At 40.7% G+C, this 16,716-nt stretch overlaps 1 protein-coding gene across 1 annotated transcript in view; it reads right to left on the reverse strand.

Moving 5' to 3' along the window:
- ADCY5 (adenylate cyclase 5) overlaps positions 1 to 16,716 on the reverse strand; it is a 221,425-nt gene that overhangs the window by 32,327 nt on the left and 172,382 nt on the right. Inside the window, exons 8-9 of the mRNA XM_068407629.1 lie at positions 13,814 to 13,954; positions 930 to 952 (exon numbers count right to left, since the gene is read on the reverse strand). Coding sequence (XP_068263730.1) covers positions 930 to 952; positions 13,814 to 13,954 — 164 coding nt within the window. The remainder of the gene's footprint in view (positions 1 to 929; positions 953 to 13,813; positions 13,955 to 16,716) is intronic.

The following is a 16,716-nucleotide window of genomic DNA, read 5'->3' on the forward strand; positions in this document are numbered from 1 at the left end:
TGCTCAGCCATCATAATGTGAATTTTCCGAAGCCAGATGCCACAGACACATGTAGCTGTCCCAGCTCACAGAGGTCTGCTTAGTCCTGACCGGCAGTCTGAGAAACATGATAAGGAGCAACAGCAACATATTTTAGGCATCGGTCTCCTCTACTGTCACCTGTCTTGCTCTGAGCAAGCTTACAATTAATGCCATTCAGCAGGACTGAATGTGAAATCATTTCAAACACCTCCAATATAGGAAATGCTTTTGTTATATCCAGCTGTAAAAGTTAAAAAGTGAACACACTTGGCTTTTTTTCCTCTAAAAGCAATTTTTCAAAATATCACTCTTGTTAAATTGTTATTTTAACCAATTTTTTTTAAAGTTCTATATGAAGAAAATGAAAATGCTGCTTTAATGCAGCTGTATTTTAGAGCATGAAAGTTTGAATTTACTTTTTCAAATAAACTGTCATTTCTGAGTTCATTTTTATATACAGCAATAAGTAATATGTAATAATGAATAATATAAAATATATACAAATAAACTCAGAAACTATATATCCATTTCAATACATACATAAATTTTTCTTATGGGAGATATTCAACACTTGGACATACTTTACAGGAAGATTTTGTTCTTGGGGTATTTTCAAAGCAGCAAATAGCAAAGAATATTGAGGGCAAGGGGAAGTGCAGCAAAAGCATTTTAATTACCAAAGCAAGTTAGAACCACACAAACAAATAAATGTTTTGAGGGCAGCGGCAGTTCTGAATGCACATCAGTCAATCCCGTGCCCTCGACTGGCTGTCCCTCCTGGAGAAACCTCCAGGGAGTCCAGGCATTATTCTTGGCTGCTGGGCATTAATTTTTGTCTTTTTTTAATATGAGAAAAAAATCCCAAATCTGCAAACATAACAGTGTATGACAGAAGTAAATTTGCTTACTTGTCCTTGGGGTCCTCAAAACCCTGAAAGAAAGGAAAAGGACACAAGGGTTAGGAAACAGGCTGACCTTGAGAACACAAAGTATCCTGAGAACGGCATTTTGAGCGGAGTTTTCAGGGCGCTCATTTGTTAGGTGTGGATGGAGAGCCGTACCGACCCACGGGAATATTTTGTGCTGTTGTGTCTTCAGGCAGACAGAGCAGTTTTAGAAAAACACATGCCTTCAGGTATAAATTTATGGAAGCGAAATGCTTCAGCTGACTGCTGGTACACTTTATTTCAGGTGTCTTCTTTTTTTCAGTCACCATTACAAATGACAGGATGGAAATTAGGCTGATATTATATCTGAGGATGTATTTTACTTGAAATGAAACTCAGAATGATAACATAAGTCAACTACTGTATTCGACAAGGTTGCACCTCTTTACGTCCGGGCTCGTCTAAGGGAGCTGGATGCATTTTGGTTTTCATCTCTTCAGAAGGAACCTCAAGGGGTCCCCTTCCTTCTCCCCTCACTGCATGCACACACAAAACATGTTTTCTTGAATAAGATTTCAGGAATTATTTATAATATTTGTAATAGCCAAAATGTTCACAATTCCTTCAGGGCCACCTGAACTGATTAAGTGTATGTACTTACAGGTCATTCATAGTTTAAGTAGATAGAAGGCCTTCGAGAAAAATATGTACGGAGGCATATTTTTAGATGTTTAGCATTAACATACCTAATAGACCAAACTGCATCAAAATGGCCATTTTGCATGGGCTGAGGCAAAATCTGCCCACTGATATCTTGGCTTAAATTTAACTGAAGTCAAGAAAAGTTGTATATTTGACAAGCAGGGTCAAATACTCAGGCACAGAGTTTGTACCCTGTGTTCCAAAACATAAAACAAATGTAGCTGGGAGATAGGAAGAAGTCTTTTTGTTTTCCTCCCAGAGACCGCAAGCCAAAAACGCTCAGAGCACGTGAGGATATTCCAGCTGCAGGACCTGCAGCCGCTGTCAGGCTGGGGGCAGCAAACTGAGATCTGTCCTGACTATAAAAAAAGTAAACACCTTTGGGCAAAAGTCTTCCCACAGCTGCCTTGTCCAACATCATCAGAAACAAGAACATTGACCAGATACTAAAGGGAACGGATTTTGCCCTTGCAGGTAGTTAGCAGTGTGGGACATGATGAGAGGCAGAAGTAAAGCCAACACAGCCTCCCTGAGCAGCATCAGCTTTGCAAGAGGAAAAAAGTGGATTTTGTCACTCAGGTCAACAGCCAGGACTGTGATTCACTGAGAGAGCAATTTCCATTTTTACATACTCCGTTTCAGACTAAAACCACGCTTAAAAATAGAAACTGCAACTCCAACTTCACCCATCAGAAATTCAGATAAAGTCTCTCAGGCCCATGTAATAACCACTAGCAGATTCATGTGCAGTGGGAAGAAGGAAATAGAAATGTTGATGCAAAGTTAGCATGTCCAGTTATCCAAGCCAAAAAAAACATGTACTTTTTGATTTCACATTAAAGAGTGATGAAGTGATCATTCAGCTTTGTTGTGTGGTGTTTTTTTTTTCTTCCTTTGCTTAATCATTTCACAGTTGTCAGAAATATCTGATTGATTTATTTATTTATCCTCCAAGCAATGCTACAACACAGTGCCAAAACTGAAAGCTCACTGATTAATCACGGAGACAAAATGCTCACTAATTTGTCTGGTGTCATAGTTAGGCTGGGGAAAAAAAAAAAAAAGATCAGCTGAACATGAATAGGTACCAGCCAAGAAATGAGGGGAGGGAGCGATGAGAAAACAGCCAGTACTTGCTTATTAGATAGACATCAAGTTCAGATTTTCAAGCTTAGCCACATGGGAACTGGATGACTGACTGCAGTGGGAAAGTCCCCTAAAATGGTCTGATTTTCACGGACAGCTGCGTAACCATTCATCCTACTGAAATCCTGAAACTAAACACAGATCTCACACTCCTGCCTTCTAGGTGTATGAGTTTGAGGATACAGGCCAACCAGGTCAAGTTACCAAAAAACCTCAGCAAGCATATCCCCAATTCCTCAATATTTCAAGTGTGGAAAATACGTAGGCTGCATGTTTAACTGGTCATTTTCATGGGCAATTGCCTGATCAACATGGAATTCTATTTTCCCCTGCTTCTCTCCCCAGCAAAACTGTTATAAGGAAAACCTCTAAAATAATACAGAATTAATTGATCTAGCTTTTCAATTTAAAATAATAAATTGTGCTTGAAACCCTGGAAATTATTCATGCTGGTAACCCAAATTAAATTGGTTTTTCAAAATCAAAAACTCAAAAAAGGCATATTTCAGGTAAAGCATAAAAGGAAAAGATTATTACATTTTCTTTCCTGGATCTTCATTTAACGAGGCTAAATATTTAAGAGCAGCTTGAACTTTAATTAGAGAGAATCAGCTTAAAATTAAATGTAGTAGGAACCTCTTTAAGTTAAGCAAATTAAATGATTCACTTCAAAAGTTCCCATTTCATACGAAAGATTTTTCAAGCAGAATTGCCAAAAATGGAATTGTTATGGAGAAAGGTCTGCAGGATTATTTTAGGAAAAAAACCCTCAAACACAGCTTCTTAAAAACTGGTCATTTATTACAGGAGATTTTTCTTATTTGCACTGAAAGACTTTGCCAGGATACAGGCAAATATACCTCTAGGATCTGGCTGTGACCAGAGATTTTCTTCCCTATCCACTGAAGTGCCCGTGTCTCAATCATGTACCAAGAAGCCTGCTAAGTGGAGGAGACAATCGCATGCACAGGCTCACGCTGCTCACCCTGTTTTGGGTTGGGAGGGAAATTTCCCCCTGGGTTTTGGTTAATGTGTTTTCACCGCCTCCTACTTCATGGACATGCTTGGTCCATTGAAAAGTCTGCACTTAAATTATTTCCTTCCCCTCGCATGAGGCTTGGGCACTAATGGCACGTTGGCCTTTTATCTTCTCCACAGCTGGCAAATAGTTTAGTTTCTTGAGGACCCAGATGCTTTGCTCCAGTTAAAGCCCTTTGGCTCAGCATTAGGCTGCTCGCATGAATTGCAATCGTCTGTGTTACACACAGGATTAAACGCTAAGTACAATTCTATCCTGCAGAAATATGGTCTACATGGATTTGCCTTCATTCCTACAGGACTAACACACTCATGATCTAGTAGACAAATTTCCAAGCTCAAGCAGGAAAGCAAAATGACAGGGTCTGCTGCTGTGAGCATGTCTATAAAGCCACTCACCAGTATCCCGGATCTCACCTTCCTACACCCACAGCTGGAGGCTGGGTAGCTGGGCTGGGGCGGTACCCAGCCTGTTCGGGTATAGGGCAGGTTTTGAGCTGCTCAAAAGTATGCCAAGATTGGCATTTTTGCACACACACATACAAAAATCTGAACGCCTGTGAAAAGCAGCCAGTAAAAATGAGGTGTCTATCATTTAGGAGAGGGGGAGCAAGGGGGTAGGAAGAGAAACAGCCAAATCCTGGAGTTAAGTGTATAAACCCACTCTTGACTGCTCATGGATTTGTGCCGAGCAGACTGGAGCAGTGCCGATGGCTTACTAGGGTGCTGTGAAGGAAAGGCTGGGAATTGTCAGCAGGGATGAAAATGGCAAAAGTGGTGATGGCTACAAGAACCAGACAGATAGGAGTTCACAGGAGTTCAAGAATAGCTCCATAATCATGATGATAAAGTAGCCCTTGTTAAGGCCAAAATTCCTTTTCTCTAGAAGGGAACATAAGGCATGAGATAGGTCTTATCGCAGTGCAGTACTAATGGACTGCTGCATATAGGACCTCATGCAATTTTTATTCAGTCTCATTTTAACTATCCCTGATACTGGAGTTTTTCCCCCTTCCCCCAGGAGGCTGCATTATTCTGCCATCAGACTGCAAATGTAAAGGTAATAGCATTTAATAATTGCTCTGAGACTAAGGTAGTTCTCTCTCTGACTTCAGGAATATTAACCCAAATTTAACTGAATCATCTCCTTTAAAGGCAATAGTACCTACCAAAGAACAGTCCTGATCTTTCTTCTTCTCTACATGAGATTCTTAAAAACCATATTTTTAATAGCAGGTCAGGTGGCTCTGAATTTACAACCACTTACTTTTAATGACCATCCTCAGTGGGAGTAGACATGTGCAGGAGGAAGAAAAGGAGGAATGTCATATTACTGCATCTGTCCCTAAGGCTTACTATTTTATGAGGGGATATTTTATGAATATCTATTGTGCTAAAAGCTCATATGACTGCCATCTCTCTGCTTGACTTCTAAATTAACTAAGCCCTTTTCTTTGAAGATTAAAACCAATTCCTTAAATAGAATGATAAAGTGTTTGTCAAAGCCATGACAAGCTGACTGCTATACCGTAATGCTTCAAATCAAGAACCATTAGAAATAATAATTCTAACTCTGAGAACATTAGCTGCAATTATTAACATATTGTAAATATGCAAAGAAAAGTGGCATAGACTTTACATCCTTTAACTTTCCAATTAGCTCCAAAAATAAGACAGTAGAGGGGCTGATGAGCTCTGTGACCTTCTTAACGGCAACATGGCTGGGAAGCATGGATCCCACCTTAAAAACTTTGCTGGCAACTCCAGCAAAGATTGTAAGAGCAAAAAATGACAGAGAAACTAATTTTTCCTGCCCTTTTTCATCTCTAGAACAAAGCTGAAATGGGACTGACATGATGTTAAAGCAGAAATTGAAAGAACTTTAGACTCAGGGCCAAGGAGATTAGGGACAAAATGAGCTTTGTAAGAGGTCAGGCCAACTTGCAAAGCAAAGGTGCTTCACAGAGACAGTGACCATGGAAAACAGAAAAGGAGAGTGACAGGCTGAGTGGATGTAGTTAAAAACAAACCTGGTATGGCCTCACCACAAAACTAATTATTCACATCTGTGTTCAGCAGTGTTATACATTTTGCCTTTCTCCCTGTGGTCAACAAGGCAAGGCTATGAAGATAGATTCTGTCAGGTGTAAGAGCAGAAACAAAACTGAAGGACTTCAAAGCACTCAAGCCAGAAATAACACAATTTCTATACCAGAGTCCAGAACAAACTGGCACAGAAAATATTAAGCCTGATAGGAAGGATATTTAACAAGCATCTAAGCGCAGAACAACAAACTGGCAGAAAACCAGTTTATGAAAGAGATAATATAATGAGTGTGTTTGCTATAGCTGGAACACAGACTAATGAGCTCCAAAAAGGAAAGCTGAAGTGCTCCCTTCCTGCAGCCCACCTCACTTGGTAAATACCCTTTCATTCCTCTGCACTGGCCACAAATGGTGAAACCCTCTACTTTGTTCTACTCAAAATGATTTTGTACGTAGCCCCCAGCTGATAGACCGGACCTGGTCAAACCCATGAATTTACTTGGCCAGTAAATGCTACCTTTGAACTGAAGAAATTTGGATTAAGAGCTCACAGAAAACTGGTCACATTTTCAAGTGAAAGGGTATGTGATTCTGCGCCTCATTTGTGAACAGTTACCAAAATTTGCAAAACAGAAAAAGACATAAAAATAGGTGGTCCTAGAAATGTTCTGACTCAGTTCCTGGCTCCCTCATCTCTGTCTTTTCATCTCTACACTCCAAACGATGATAAACACAACAAACTTCTACAGAAACTACTGTCAAATAGTCTTCTAATCAGATGCAGACAGAATGAATCCAAGCCTAACCAGCCTTAATTGAAATCACACACTGGCGCTGGTTGGAGCTGCTCACCCTCTCTGAAAAACAGACCCAAACCTGCTGACCTGCATCCTTTTGTCGTTAAAGCTTACTGTCCGCTTTAGGAAGCTTTGGAAATCATTCTGGTCAGTGCCACAACTCCACCTCTGATGTCCACTTGTGCAATACTGCCATGAACACCAGAGGAAATGTTTCTGTGACTAAAGGGGAATTGGTATCTTTATTTCTTTAGGCTTAATTTAGTCCCACTCAGAAACTATCTGACACTTTTTAGTAGTGTCTCGATCCAAACCACCTTTTCCCATATGACTACGATTTACTCTAGAAAAGGGTACTGAATGGTGGAAAAATTATCAGTGCAAGACTTCCAAGCAAATATTAAACTCTACCTAAGTTCCACAAAAGCAGCTGCAGATCAGCTGTTGCACCTCACTGACTCTTATCCCTCTTTTAAAAAGAATTTAATCAAGGATGATTGCAAGCCCTGATCAACTAGAGTAAAAGCTAGGTTTGCAGATGAGGATACAAAACTGTACAAAGCCTCTGACAATTTGAGCAACGTACAATGTTTTATATGGCTCCCACTCATTTACATGAGGTCACATGGAATACTTGAATCAGGCAAATCCTCTTTTCAGAAGAACCAAAGCAATTCTATAGTATAACCGCAGGATAGGATTTCCTCCCCTTGCTCTTTGTGAGCCATCTAAACCAAACTGGCTATATAAAACCCAGACTAGACTAAGAATTTCCTCCCAGGTCTACAACAATACATGGAGATTACAGCAGAAAGGATTGCTCAAGGGTTCCTCCCTGCTTGATTACGAGTTCAGGGGATTCTGCATACTACAATAGTAGCGAAAAAAGAGTGGGTCAAATTCTCCATTGGGTGCCCCTGTCCAACTCCACTGACGTCAATGTTGCTATTACCAGATTTAGCAGATGATTGCTGGAAAAGAGGATAATGGTGACCTTCAGTTAAATGAAACCTTTAGAAGGAGGGTGAACCCTCGGTGCCTCATTCATGGACTCAAATCCACTTCTCTTTGATGGGGCTGCACTATTGACTGAGGAAAACTTGCCCTACTGAGTTTTATTTTAATTTTTTAATAATTTATGATGTTTAAGTGGTAGAGTTGGCACAGAACCAGCTATAGGTCCTGATGCACCTCTTGCCCAATTTTGATTTCTGAGTAACAAGAAAACCTATTGTACGGGCAACTTGGGAGACATAAAGGGAGAAGTGAGCTGTATTTGCGATGCAACGTGCAGAAAATTGTTTGATTTAGGACAGGGTGAATAGGACAAAGAATTATATTTTATGGTTGAATGACCAGGCTTGTAGATGAGTGTTGTTTCATTAGAAAGCAAACACCAAGCAATCAAGTACCATGTAGAAGACTGTGCAGGGCTCTGAGCAGTGGTGCAAGGAATCAGGCAGTGCCTACCTGAAAGAAGAGCTTGTTCTGTATTGCACTGGCCGTATCCAGGATGCATTTTTATAACGTCTCATGTTTTTAACATCTGCATGCAGTCATATTTCTTACATATCTATAGTCCCTATTTGATTTAGTTACAAAGTAAAAACCGAAATAAACATCGACATCATACACAATTTCATTGCAAATTAAATGCTTCATTAGTTGTACTCAGACTCAGACAGAGGCGTGGTCAGACTGAAATCAGTATTGCAGATCTTCAGGGTTTCCTCTTTCTGTTCCTAAACTTCCTAATGTTAAACCTTTCCAGCAGCTGAAAAAATAAAAGGAAATCTGCCAGGCATCTGCAGCCGGGCTCAGTAATCACGTTAGCCACTCTGCTCACATTTGATTATAAGGACTCAGAGGTACCTGTTTCTGAAGTAAACCTTCCCCAAAGCATGTCTCAGTGGAACAAGCTAAGCTGCTCAGTCATACTAGCCAGTGTAAAATAAATAGAATAGCTGTATGGTAGCCTTAAGATCCAGCAGCAGGACTTCCCACAGCTGAGTAGATCTCATGATACAACTAATGCTTTCTTTTTTGGAAGCCAGACAGCATTAGGCTGTGTCAAATCTGGTTGTAAGACCTCAAAAATGACCAATGTCTTCTGGGCAGCACTAATAATACCTCAGTAGGAGTGCCGGGTTCAGTGCGGGTGCTGCCTCTTAGCGATGAAACGGCAAGTGCTCCGAGGGGAACAAGAACAATCACCGGGCTGGAAAGCACCAACTAGGGAACAAACTTGCTGAGGGAATCAGAGCTGTGCAGAGACGTGGTAATAGTCTTCAAACAGAGAGAAGATAACTGTAAAGGAGGGAAAATTAAACTGTCCTCTATCTACTGTGAATAGCTCACGCAGCACTGCGTTTTAAAATTGAAGTGAGGGTATGTGAAGAGTAGGGGGAGATTGATGCCTTGAAGTTCTGTGCAGCCTAGATTGGAAACTTAATCTTTACCTCTATCTCATATTATTCTTATATCCTTTATTATCTATAAATTCTCCTAATACAGATTTTTTTACATTATTGTTTCTATATTTGCAAAGGATTTTGTGATGCCCCTCCAGACTGAAAAGCCTTGAATAAAATAAATAAAATGTTTTCAGGAAAATCAGGAATTCTACATGCTCCTCATACAGCCCATTCCTTGCCTGTAAGCTTTTTCTTAATTTAGATCTTCCTTGCAGCAAATTAAGATGATTATTTTTAATCCTGCCCTTTGCAGTCATGGAGAATGATTTATCATTATTTTCTGTCCTTACAAACCTTCACGTATTTGAAGACTTTTGTTTCTAATCAGTCTTCTCCCTTGTAGACTAAACAAACCAAATACTTCAACACTTCTTCACAGGTCACACTGTTGAAACTCTCCTGATTTGTAATTTTCTTCACTGGACTATCTTCAATTCATCCACATTCTCCTAAACGGTTGTAATCCCAAACTGGATGTGGTTTTCCAGCTACAAGCTTAATAATGCTGAGCAGGGTAAAAGATGAAAAAGAATCATTTGTCACCTCAAAGAGCCCTGTAATTTTGGAAGGTATCAACATTTGCCTTTTTATCGCTGTTTACAACAAACCTCTTTCAGTTTACAGTCAGCTACAATCCCCAAATTGTTTTTTTTTTAGTACTGGTTTTGTTTTGGTGATGAAAACTGAGACATGAGTGTTATTTCCAGAAGTCTAAAATCCATCAATATTTATAAAAGCACTTGTGAAATCTATACTGGGAAAAGCAAAGTATTTCTCAGTGGTGTATAAATATTGTTATAGCTATAAATATACCTGTACTCTCAAATGCTTTCAAGTCTGTTTATTTTTGACCCCTTTTGCAACTAAAAACTGGACCAGAGAGACAGTGGGGAAGACAAGGCTGGTGTATGCTGCTCCTTAGCACACATCACGAGCAGTACCAAAGTCTGCATTTCCAGAGAGAGACCGTCACTGGTCCTGGACTGACCGCTTTTGTTTAGGAAACAAGAAAACATGCTGTAAAAAGCCACAAAAATAGAAAGCAGCTGTGCTGTTCTTCTGCTGTGCTCTGGCTCTTTCCATACTCTGTATCCAGCCACAAAGCTGATCCTGTCCAGGCTCCTCTGCCTGCCCGGGGCGAGCGAGGCAGCCCTCCGCCCGCTCCACGCCGGCAGCATCACCCTGTCCAACACCACGGGCTCCCAGGGTCAGGGCTCCAGCAGACGCTGCCAGCTCTGAGCCAGGCTCTTGGCCCTTCCACGCCATTTGTATCTGATTTTCCTCTGCTGCAAGTTTACCAGTTTTTTAGGGGCAGCCACCGACCTGGCAGCCCAACTCAGCATAGTCCCCACGACCGGCTTTCTCCGGGCAGTGGCTTCACCAGCTAATGGGGGTCAGGGTCAGCAAGGAGCAACACCAGTGTCTCCTGCTTGCTGCCTCCCTGGAAGCTCTGCACGGCAAGGAAGGCCACCACCAAACAATGGGAGGGGAAAAAGAAGGATTGGGGATGGTCCTGTTGGGCAGGACAGGATGAGCCGGCACAGTTGCAATCCCAGCTGACTTGGGCCCCAGTTAGCTATAGCAGGACTAGGAAAATAACTCCAGTCTTCCAAGACATTTTAGATTACTGCTGCATGGACACGTGTAGGATATTTTTTCTTATTTATATGTGTGTGCAAGTGCCTGAATAAACTCCTGTGTGCCCAGGGGAACAACTTAGCCTAGGAGCATTGTGGAAAGTCAGCTGGACCCAGCAGAGGCTAGGCTCCAAGCCACAACGGGGAGAGAAGCAGGGACCAAAGATCTGCCCATGCTGCCGGCCAGGTTGCCCTCCCACACAAACCACGGGATGCACTGCTGATGTGCCCAGACATGGCAGCATGTTGAAATGCCACGACAAAAGGGGGGGAAAGGGAGTAGATGGCTACCTTTGATACTAATTCATCTCATCCAGGACTACTGCTAATACATCCTAGAACAGAGACAGCTACCAGAGCCACCATTCAAAGGAAAGAAAAATGGCCAAAATAACTCTGTTTTCTATTAAATATAACAGTTCCTTCCCAAAAATGCAATTCAGGGAACTCTACTATTCTCTTTCGGGGAATTGTAAGTAGTGCCACAAAAAACTGTCTCTCTTTTTTTTTTCTGGAAATATGGTTGTCTTCATAATGCAAAATGTTCTAAGTTTGTGACAAAAAAATGTGTCCTTTATAACCATCCATATTATTCCCTACACACAAATGTATTCATATCTACATAACAATATAAAGTAACTGCACATCACTGCAATGTTACCTGGCTCCTGCCTGAGGACTATCTCACAATTACCCTTATAAATGCCTGTTTCAAAATTACAGGGCTTAAGGAGCTCCAGGTTTTAAAGAGAAAGGCAATGTTGCACTACTTGCCTTCAGCGTACTACTTTGATTAATCCAGCCTTCAATGTTCATAGTTTCCAAGAAAAAAGGCTATATACAATTACATGCAAGAGGTCTGGGGTAAAGGTGGGTGATGTGGAACAAAGAACACATTTTCAGGAGCTTTGAAAGCTGGTGCAGCTTACTGAGATCAATGACGTCATCCCAGAGGGGCACTGAAAAAAGCCTTTGTAGTTCTGCTCCCCTTCTGTCTGTCTGTATTTTGTATTTCTAAGCAGGCGGTTTGCAGACAGGCTGCATGTGCGTGCAGCCAGTGTGCACTGCGCATGCATTTAAGCACACAGCATCCATGTAACACAATGTTAGAGATTACAGACAAATAAAGTACTGTGCAAAGCTAGGTGGCACAAAGAAATGCATATTTAAATTAGAAGTTGACACAGAGAAGAGTTGAGACAGAAGATGGAGAAATTGTTCCTATGATCTAATCAATAAAATGCCCATCTAGCAGATATTAAAATGGTCTCTAGGCCACAGAGAGCAGCATGTTTTCATTTTGACTAATGCATCTCAAACATAAAGCAGTGGGAAATACTGTAAATAATGGATTTTAAAAAATAGTCCCCAAGAACAACAAAAAGTCTAGCTGAAAATAATACATGTGAATCAGGTTTAAATTGGTTTTCAAGAAATAGCCTGACACATGCAACATCAGCCTCTCAAAAAGGAGCTTAACACAAGAGGCAGCACAGAAGCAGATTGAGTGGAAAAGATTTTCTGAGCTGCTGAATTTATGAAAAGATAAATGCCATTACAGGGAAAGGTTCAAGATAAGGAGAAAAAAAAAAAAAAAAAAAGAGAAGCTTTTCCTCCTACAAGTGAGGGGCAGTGAAGTTTTTAGGACTCAGCTTGATATTTCAATAAATAATTATGTTTTTCCAACTGAACAACCAGCTAGACGCGGCAAACTGTAATTAACACCAAGAAGCATAATACCATTTGGCATGCTTACACCTTGTTTCTGAACAGGAGGCTGCAAGAACCCCCTAAAAGCTATTCAAAGAAACTTGTAATTATAATTATGTGCTAGTGTGATTAGGCTCTTCTAATAATGTCACGCCTATTGAGTGCACCCTATTGAAAAGCCCACATAAAAAATGCACAGTTCCACTGATCTGTATGCTTATGTTAAAGCCCTCATTTGGAGATCTGAGAAATGAAAGAAACATTACTATGGAGATTAAGAAATTTGGTTTAGCACTGTAAAATAATATTATGATTGAATAATATTAGCACCAACTATTAATAAATGTGCCAGCATTTCCCATTAGAAGACACCATATGCGGTCGCTTATAGCTATGCCAAAATTTTTAAGCTGTGGGAGTGAATCTCATGTCAAAAAGTTCTTTGAATACTTTAAGGCTTTGGTGAACTGGAGCAGAACTTTGACTATGAGCAACAAAGTGGCCAACAAATACACACTTTTGACTGTGCATGAAGGGTCAAAACAGCATTAATAAGGTCATAGAGCAATCTGATTACACATGCAGTTATAGAGGTGCTAAATATTTTTGTTATTATTACAGATATCCATCATAATAGAAACTCTCTCTTATTCAGCTTTATTGGAGAAAACAGAGATATCTGCAACTTTATGTAAAATAAGCTATAAAAGTGCTCTCAGTCCACTTGTGTTGGTAACTAGCTCTTGTTCATTTTAATTTAGAAGGACTGAAAGGTATAAGCAAGAAATGAATATGCCTGCTACCTTAGGTCAATTAATCCATGTTCTTGAGAACGTATTCTCAAGAGTTAAACACAGTGGCATGATTCCTGGGGAGCCATGAGTATACATGGGCGTGTAGCTTACAGAAGGTGAACAGCATCTGGCTGTTACAACGCAAGCAAGAAACCTTTGCAGGTGCTGAAGTGCGTAATGATCTAGTACATTTGTACTAGCATTGTACTAGCAGTATGTCAGCTGCTGTTTGAATGCTCGGGTTACTGAGCAATTTTTGTAGATAATGACGTCTTCTCACACAGCCTGGATGAGTTTTCAGAATGTGGGACAAGTCAGACAAAAGAGCCTTCTTTGGGCCACCCAGCCTCCCTTCCCCTCTCAAACAACCTTGTGCCTCATCTCACAATCACCCACCTCCAGATGTACCAATTATTATTACTTCTGGAATCAAAGTAAAATTTACCACCCTCATTTGGAAAATGCCCTCAGGGCTGCAAAAACCTTCAGACAAAGCAGGGAGATATATACAATGCTGTATTAAGAAGAAAATAAATTAATGTCCATAAAGCAAGGCATTACCATTCTCTTCATCTCCTTGGAGACCTGGTGAGCTCCAAGGTGGTTATAAAAGGGCCGGTCAACACCCCAGTGTGGTGGGTTATGGCTGATGGAATTAGCGCGCTGACGGTTCATCTTGGCTATTGTGGCTTTCTCGTCTTTCTGAAATACAAACGAGAGAGAAATGCAGAAAAAATTTTGAAATGTTTACATGGCAGTCATTCTCCAAGCATCTCTCACTTCTGATCTCTCACTCTAGAAGCTGGCTTTGCACCTGGAACTTTATGAAGAGATCACTGATCAGGAGCAGTCCCAGTCCACCATTTCTTTTTCTTCTCATTTTTTAGAACATTTACCCCTAACTGGTACCCACCATTTTACTCCTTTACTTGTTTTGAATAACCACCATAACCTGTGTAAACAGAGGGAGCATTCCAAAATGGAGACATCTATTTTCTTTTTTAGTAAACTGAATCAAACGGAATAATTTCAGATAGGAAATTGCAGTTCCAAGCTGAGATACTAGAAAGAGGGTCCACAAAAAAAAAAAAAAAAAAAAAAAGGTTGACATGCCTGCAAGAGAAATGACACACAGAGTGATCTGGTTGAAGAATAGGAGCCTTGAAGCTCCTTTAAGCTATGGGAATAAAGGACACCTTTCTCTGTAGGTACAAGCAATCATTTTCCACACTTGCAAGAGCATCTTCCCAGACACGCTAAGGAAAGCACGTAAATCTTGCAAACAACTGTGTATCTGTTAAAGGTAATGGTACTGCAGAGTGTGACAAACGGTCTCCTGTACCCTAATGCTAGCTGCAAATTTTATCATTGACACTAACTTTCCTGAAGTTTGGACAAAGTCTTTGATTTTGTAATTAGAGCTGGTTTTGAATCTTGGTTGTAGTTGGAGCTTACTGCAAAGTTTGCACAGGATCTGTTGGAAAGGTTGCATTCAAGCTCAGTGCCAGTTACAAAAGCACAGAAGTGCAGCAGGTAACTAGGCTAACCAACAGGCTGGTTAGTTCCTTATTTTGAATATATTCTCTAGTTAAAAAGACAGACAGGTTTCCATGTGGAATGTGTTCTGTGGAAAGACAGGAGTTTATTGTACAAGATCAAACCCTTTCATCTTCTCTAGCAAGGACTGCACTGGAGACCTGCTCAGTGAGGGCTGTGCGATTTACCTGTACTGACTCAAGAAGTCAGAGGGGTGGCAATTATTACATCCTTGCTTAAAGGAGATAATTGAAAATTTGGACAGTAGGGCTTTATTACTTGAGAGATTAAACTTTTTCAAGAGAATTGTTGTTTCCATGAGTTTACCAAAAAAAATTAGACATAATAGTTAATTTTGGATTTCAGAAAGTGTTCAGACAACTGAATAATTTAAAAAGAAAGCATCAGTTGTTTTAAATTCTACAATTTTGGTTCAAGTGTTTAATGACAATACAGGTATCCGCACCTTTTTTTTTGCCTGGAGTCTGCTTTCGCTACCTATTTATTTTGATTCCCCACTATTCACTGTAACTTGTACCTGTCAGGAGTCTGCAAAATACCTGGTGTTATTTCCATGGTAACCAGAGAGTTAAATGTCAAGTGTTATGCTGCCTTAAATTACTTTTTTTAAAGAAGTTTTTAAAAGCCTGCTAAAACTCAGTGCTGGGGAAAGCTGCCTGATTGACAAGCATGGGAAATCATCATCTCTTTTCTTGCAAAGAAGAGACAGCTACGATGACAACATTTCCCATGAGACCACAAGCTCACCACACAGGCACCAAACGTTCCCAGGGATGTAGTGCTGCAGGCTTCATGGCCACTAGCTGGGGACATGGTGCCACTTGCGACAGGAGCCCTGTGCCAGACACCCGACTGGCCCCATGACAGTGAGTAGCAGTGGTCACTGCAGCCCCGGGCTGCCAGCAAAGATCTTTCTCCACCCAGCCAGGATGACAAGTCTAGGATCTCAAGGAAACTCAGGGGGAACACAGCTAAGGGAGCTGTCAGCAAACATCCCTGGGGTGTTTGCTGGGGAGGACCATACGTGTTCCCACATTGCATGCCCCCAGGACAGCAAGTGCCTCCCATGTCACCTCTTCCCCACATCGAACCCACCACTGTTTCATCTGCAAAGCTGAAAGCTCCATCACTTGGCACCAGCTGAAGTTCTCATGAGCAATCATGACAGAGCCACTGGATAACCTCCAAGGAGAGCTGCATTTTAAATGTTTCTAAATATACACTAATGTGATGCAACGCTGATGTTCAGATTTGAGTTGGTTTGAGGTTTTGCTTTTTAAAAGTCACTGGTCTTTATGGTCTCTGCCATCATTTGTAGCACTTTGTGTTTTCCAGTTATGCAATCTTTTTCATAGTTATGCTGCTTTCTTCTATGATGTGATGCCAGAAAACTGGCAGAAAATACAGTTTCATTATCTCCAAGCAAATACATATTGTTTTCAATAATAGAAGTGACACTGCCAATCCATTTCATTACAACTTAGTGAAGGGTTTTCAACCAAAAGCAATCACAAACCCAGACGCTGAAACTAGTCTGGGGACCTATAAAAGCAAAGCTGTTTGGTTATATTACAAATGCCTTGACATCAACAGATGATAAAAGCTACATACAGCAGGTTTCCCCCAATGAGTTAGTAAATTTGGTTAGAATTTGAGAAAAGCCTTAATGCCAAAAGTCCAAGCAGACATACTAACCCCTCTCAGTCAGCGAGTGATCCTTCTACCTGCTGCTAGGTATCTCTGAATCATCACTTGATTAATTTGAAGGGAATAAAAGACCTCATACATGTTTATTGACACTTATGGGTTGAGGTAAGGGTGGGACAAATGGGTAAATATATACTTCTGAGATCACTTCTAACCATGAGGTCAGGTACCATAAATTTTCCATGGCTACATGAACTCTG

Source organism: Nyctibius grandis, chromosome 9 (genome assembly GCF_013368605.1).
Source record: "Nyctibius grandis isolate bNycGra1 chromosome 9, bNycGra1.pri, whole genome shotgun sequence".
Lineage (NCBI taxonomy): Eukaryota > Metazoa > Chordata > Aves > Nyctibiiformes > Nyctibiidae > Nyctibius > Nyctibius grandis.